The 6,755-nt window shown below is 39.3% G+C and overlaps 2 protein-coding genes across 2 annotated transcripts in view; one reads left to right on the forward strand and one right to left on the reverse strand.

Annotated features, from left to right (window-relative positions):
* IFT140 (intraflagellar transport 140) overlaps positions 1-2,254 on the reverse strand; it is an 85,986-nt gene extending 83,732 nt beyond the window's left edge. The window contains 2 exon segments of the mRNA XM_010568557.1: positions 643-864; positions 2,085-2,254. Of these exon segments, the coding sequence (XP_010566859.1) occupies positions 643-864; positions 2,085-2,231 (369 nt within the window). The 5' untranslated portion in view covers positions 2,232-2,254.
* A 4,305-nt stretch (positions 2,255-6,559) lies between these two features.
* Positions 6,560-6,755, forward strand: part of LOC104832414 (basic proline-rich protein-like) — a 930-nt gene continuing 734 nt past the window's right edge. The window contains exon 1 of the mRNA XM_010568576.1: positions 6,560-6,740. Within this exon, the coding sequence (XP_010566878.1) occupies positions 6,560-6,740 (181 nt within the window). The remainder of the gene's footprint in view (positions 6,741-6,755) is intronic.

The following is a 6,755-nucleotide window of genomic DNA, read 5'->3' on the forward strand; positions in this document are numbered from 1 at the left end:
AACTGGCAAAACCAGAATTTTCTATGAATTCTGAATACTAAATATTCAACAGCTAGTTTCTCATTTCACTATATAAAAGGACAACCAGCTCATCAAGAAATAAAGACTGTCACATTTCAAGGTTTTCCACAACATATTTTCCATACAATGTTTGACTCATTTTTAGAGTATTAATAAAAACAGAACAAGTAAAATTAGCATGGGGTTTTTGTCCTTAAGTAAGCATTGCTATGCACTCACTACAGATGTGTTGTAGCCGGAATTTGTTTCTTGACATCTGGGCTTTACTCCTGAGTCTGCCACAAAATTTGTGCATAGACAGGAGCAAATAATTAAAATTGTCTATGCCTCAATTACCCCATCCATTAAATAGCCTTAAACCCTAACCTACTGCTCAGCGCATACTGAGATTAGATACACTTTCATTAAAGATAAATGATAAAACAGCAACAAGTACTGTAGTTAAACCACTGAGATTTTATTTTACTCCCTAACAGTTTTAATTTGTTCCTAAAGCAAGGAAATTTATCTCCCCTGCAATTATCCCTTCCACTAAAAATCCATTCCATAATTCCTTCCCATCACAGGGCTTGCACCACTGTGTTCCACATCAAACACACATTTGGCATTTCAGCTACTCACCCTATCACCAGACACAAGGCTGGTACCATTTGTACTCCAGTTTAGGGCTGTAATTTTCGCATTATGATTTGGTGGTACAGCATGGTGCTCCTTATCTTGTTTGTTAAGTATCACAACTTCTCCAGACTCCCAGCCTGCTGCAAGAATCGGTCTAGAGGGGTGCCAGGAAAGTGATGTGACCTGAAAGTTTCTCTCAACATGGGCATCGGACACATGCTCTCCCTGAAAATGGAAGTAAAGTGCAAGCTCAGTACAAGGACGTAACTAAACCTTCAGATTTGCTTCCCAGTCAACAAGATATTTTTCTGTGATAAAGGACTGGCATGTAACTGAGCTTCCTGCAAGAGATACAAAGCGGCTGCAAAAATTCTCTTTACAGCTATTTCACATGCATAAAAGTGTGCTACAACATGCAGTACATCCACTTGAAAATTCCTAACGAAAACACAGCAGTGTTAAGTGACTGCTTCACTCTGATTTTCCAGGCTATTCTTCCCTCACAGCATAAATGAACAGCTCTCACTGAATATCAAGCCTTTACTCCTGTATGAAGGTTAAGAAGGCTTTGAGCACATTTCAAGGTAAAAAACCCCAACTTTTGAAAAAGAATAAAGCACCTCACTGAGGACACAGAATAATCTAATGCTTAAATGGCTCTTAAAGGTAGACCCTCCTTTGTGCATGGTTTGCAACAATATTTCAGGTAAATCATTTAACCTTTCTATGTATTTATTTTTCCATTCCTAAAATTTGGATGACAATTTTTCACAATACACTTTGAAAAGTATACATTTTATAGGCTACTCGTATTAACAGATGTAAACATTTCCAGTACTTCTGCTGCTAGATAGCTTGTAGTACCATTTCCCTAAATAGTACACTTTTTTCCTGAAAATTATGCAAACCGAAGTCCTACGCAAGCCTCTTGTGTAAAGTTTAGAGTATGCAAAGGAAATATCTGTCTACAGGCAGAAACCATAGCAGGAAACAACCTACTCAAATGGAACAAGCAGAGTCTAGCAATCAGTTCACTGTCAGAGTGGAGGAATTATTTTTTTAATTTACATTTCTTAGTACATTTTATTCACTTAGAGTTTAAAAAAAAAAGCATGTGTCCATTTTCCTTATAAGCCTGAAATTCTCATGCTAGGAGAAGTAAAAAGCAAATCGGTAACCATCACAAACTAGACTTAAACGCTGTAAAAATTAAATTTCCATTGAAAGATCAATTCAGTTTATGAAGACCTTTTTATAAAATACATGTAATTAGTAGCTGATGAATCTGACATGTCTTAGATAGCACAGGACACGGATAGTAATTAAAATCCAGAGTGAGGAATTCAAGGAGCATAAGTGAGGCTGCAAATATATAGATTAAAAAAGTTAAGTTTCAAACCAGCAAAATTCTATCAAGCCCAAAAGCAAAGTTGCAGATTATTTACTTGTTCCAGGTAGATATCCACACAGCCCCCAGATGCTGTGCTGATGGAAGCAACTGCCAGGAGTGGATGAAGTGGGTGCCATGCTATATGAGAAGGGGAGGCAACTGAATCAGGAGCTTCTGTTCTATGATCCACATACACAGCCATAACAACAGAAGTGGTCACAGACTGCAAACCTGTACAAGGAAAACAAACATTTCTAACAGGTATGCTTAAGTATATAATATATATGTACACACTATATATATGTATGCTATATTATATATGTAATAACAAGTATGCTTAAAAAAATGGGGAAAAAAATAAAGCTACAGCATCACCTTGTTAATATGCATTACTCAGACAGGAAAAAGGTCATAGTGGTATTTTCAAAAAATACAAAGGAATACTGAGCCTTGTAGTCTGTAGATTAGATTCACAGTGCACATAGGCTAGTACCAATCTGTCACTAATGGCTTGCGCTGGCTTATTTCAGAGGACTCTGAAATGTCTCAGAATTTACCAGAAAGCTACTTCCAGTACTTCATATCCAACGATGTCAATTAATGTGAAGACAGAGCAATTTTATGTTGTAAAGTCTCACATCTGGGCTTTCGAAGTAAGTTTTAACAGTTGTCACCGCTTTGGAGCTTGTACTGTTGAAATTATGCAAGATCAGTTTAACTCATATTATCTGTTATCTACATTTGAATGAAAATACTCAATAAGCGCCAATGTTCCAAGGAAAAGAACCTGAAAGCAATGCTCTTTTCAGAGTTGTGTGTCAGAAATGGAGGAAGTCACTAAGAATCTTTAATATTTTATATACGGAGATGGTCTCTGGGATTTCTGTTGTGTGATCTTACCAGCTTCGTTTCAAAAGAAAAACAGCTGGAGAGAAACACCTCAAGTTATTAGCAAATAATGCCAAGACCTGGTGAAAAAAAAACAACAAACAAACAAAAAGCCCAAACACCTGTGAAAGGTTTAAAAGACTCCCTTGACATTTCAGGGGAAGAGACTTTTTCTTCTGCGCAGCTAAACCAGGAGTTAAGAACCTGCAGGCCCACATATGCACAGCAGTTAGATTTGCCTAAAGTCATCAATTGGACACTGATGCAGGATGTAAAATGGACATAAACAGACTCTTGGTTTAAAGTCTCTTTACTTCAAATATTCTGTCAGTGCTTAAAATAAATACTTTGCTTTAAAAAGGCTGCCTTCCCCACCACCTCCACCCCCCTATAAAAAAAAAAAAAAAGAAATCAGATTCAGCACCTTTGATTAGACAAGTTAGAAATGTGGGTAACATTTTTAAGTAAGTCGGTAGTTCTGTATCTTGCCTCTGATATTACAAGGAACAACATGAACTACGAGACATGAAAACAGAAACAAGTGTAGTTAGCCTAATAACAAGCAACTTGATCCTTCAACAAAATGCATTCACCTTTATCTTCACACTCCTTCAAAATCCTCCACATTCCCATAGTGGCATGTGGGTCTAGTTTTATTGCCACACAAAAAAACCCCAACAAACCATTCAATTAAATATTGAAGTGGTTTGCATCTTTATTTCATGTTTTTTAATAGTTTTCTTAAATTTCTAGTTCTGTTCCAAAATACTGTACCCATTCTACTACTACTGTTCTCATTTCATCCATTTTATTTTACTCTAATGGGAAGAATTTAGTCCATATTTGAATATAAGCATTATATGGGCTCAAACTTTGAGCTAATAGAAAAATTCACTTCATACAAAAATTTGAGATGCCTAAAAGAAAAAAAAAAAACCACATTTGGTATGAAATAATGGTTTTATCACACAAAACCACACAGCTGTAATGCCTTTTCTAGAGCCACCTTTTTCTGCTGTTAAGGGTTCTTTGCATCTGTAGTCACAAATATTATTTATTATTATTGAGTTATTTCAGTCCCCTGCACATAAGTTTGTCAAGTTTAGAAACTGCATCTCTTGATCAACTCACTAATGGGTACATCAAGCCACATTGTCTGCTTTCTTACAGGTGACTGTCAGCTTGTTCCAAGTAGGAAAACTATAGCTAACTATCCCTTTTGGCATTAATAGACAGCAAGAACAATTTTTCAGTCAATACTGTATATATTTAAAAAAAAGGCAGACTAGCACTTACTAAAAAAAGATTCAGTGATATTGTCATGTAAATTATGGAGAATCCCTAAGATAAAACACTTTTCACCATCTCAATAACTATACAAAATTGTGCAGGAGATTTATGCAAATGTATGCAAATAAATAAACTGCTTATATAAATGGATTACTCAGTGGTGTAAAAAGATCACTAAACCAACATTCATTTGCTTGCTGTAATCTTGGGAATTCATTATTCACATGTTTACTGCTGCTTCAAGCTCATGTATTTACACTCTGTAGCTTTGACAGATGCTTCTTCAAAAAAGCCTTCAAAGAAAAAAAATTAAAACCAAGTAACACTATCTCTAAAAATTATTCTGGCACTGCATGTTCTATTTTTTCAAGGTCTAAAAGACAAGAATTTCTGAAAAAGTTAACCACTTTGTGGCTTGGAATAGAACATGACCGAGTCCAGATATCTGATTTTAGTAATCTGATACACCTGATGGACACTTTTGAAACCACCCACAAGCACTTCACAAAAACCTTTAAGAGCTCATAGAATCACAGAATGGTTTGGGTTGGAAGGGACCTTTAATGATCATCTAGTCCAACCCCCTTGTGTGGGCAGGGACATCCTTCACTAGATCAGTTTGATCTAAGCCCCATCCAACCTGACCTTGGAAACATCCAGTGATGGGGCATCCACAACTTCTCTGGGCAACGTGTTCCAGTGTCTCACCACCCGCACCATAAAATGCTTCCTCCTTATGCCCAAACTAAGCCTACCCTCTGCCAGTTTAAAACCATTACCCCTCGTCCTATCAGTATGGGCCCCGGTAAGATGTCTCCCTCCTTCTGGTAAGCTCCCTTTAAGTACTGAAAGGCTGCTATAAGGTCTCCCTGAAGCCTTCTCTTTCCCAGGCTGAACAACCCCAACTCCCTCTCAGTCTTTCCTCACAGGAGAGGTGCTCCAACCCTCTGATCACATTCGTGGCCCTCCTCTGGACCCGCTCTAACAGGTCCATGTCCTTCTTATGTTGGGAACCCCAGAGCTGAACGCAGTACTCCAGGTGGGGTCTCACCAGAGCGGAGTACAGGGGCAGAATCCCCTCCCTCGACATGCTGGCCATGCTGCTTTTGATGCAGCCCAGGATATGGTTAGCTTTCTGGGCTGCGAGGACACATTGCCAGCTCATGTCCAATTTTTTAATCCACCAGTATCCCCAATCCCTTCATCCCCCAGTCTGTACACCAATACTGGGGATTGCCCCAACCTTGCACTTGGCCTTGTTGAACTTCATGAGGTTCACACAGGCGAACATTAGACATGACATTAATGTCTGCCCACAGAGAAAAGTTTAAGAGAGGTTCAAGGTCATTCTCTGCCCCTGTTCTTAACTGGCCAGAGACAAGCCAGCTGTAGTCCAGACATCATACACCCATATTAACGTGGCCCTGTGCGTGGGATATCAGGTCCTTTGGGGAAATCAAGCCTTATTTCAGGGTTTATCAGCTCACAGGTCATACACCACCAACACAGGGACCAATGCAGATTGATAAATGGCCATCATCTCAGAGCATGGGCAAAGGACTGGATTTTTCTGCAGCCACCAACACAGATGTGCATAAGATTTCACAAGGAGTTAGTAATTTTATGAGTAGGGGAAGATTATCCTTTGATAGGGGGTGATTTCCCTCAGCTCCTCAGAACCTCTCAATTCATTACTTACAAGTTGACAGAGTATTAAAATAAATTACAAACCAAATAGCCTTTATTTGTTTGGGTTTAATTTTCTGGCATTTATGTAGGTCACCTCAAGATTCCTATTGCTACAAATGACAGCAGTGAGCCAGAACACATGCACGTATTTCAAAAGACAATCATCTATGTTCAGGAAAGACAAAAATATTTTTCATCATGCTATTCTGTCTTTGGTGATAATTCTTAAAAAGCTACTTTTATGCTCTGTATGACAACGTTGTCAGCACATTTAGCATCTAAGACAGGCTGATTATGATTAGGTTTGCTATTCTTGTGGAACTGCAACCGGCCACAAGCTTACCAGAAAATCCATCACCAAGTATATTCATAAAATGAGTTTTCTGTATGCATTGCCATGCTGTTTCCCTGACAACACTTGACAGCTACCTTGCAAAAACATGGGGGTTTTTTTCATATAATCTCGACCTGTAAGAAATGCTAACTTTTAAAAACGTGTAAAAATATTAGAAATACAGAAAAAAAATCGGAATACAAAATTGACTTACACTACAAGACGACAGCTAATGACTAAATACTGTTCCCTCTAACTAGTAAAAGAGAAAGAGTAAATAGTAAAAATCCGCTTAAATCCTGAACCCGCACCGAGGGAGATGGAGCCAGATGGAGCAGGGAGACCAGCCCAGCCCAGCCCGCTCCCCGAGCAGTTCCTCCGCCCGCGGGGCAGCGCCTCGCGTGGGCCGGAGCCTGCCCGGGGCACCTCGGCCGAGCTGGAACCCTCCTTCGCCAGCACCACAGGACAGCGGGCCCGCCGAGCCCGCCAGGGGCGACCGCTCCCGGCTCGGTGAACACCCGGGTC

The sequence above is a fragment of the Haliaeetus leucocephalus genome, unplaced genomic scaffold (genome assembly GCF_000737465.1).
Source record: "Haliaeetus leucocephalus isolate CR32 unplaced genomic scaffold, Haliaeetus_leucocephalus-4.0 Scaffold250, whole genome shotgun sequence".
NCBI classification, from domain to species: Eukaryota; Metazoa; Chordata; class Aves; order Accipitriformes; family Accipitridae; genus Haliaeetus; species Haliaeetus leucocephalus.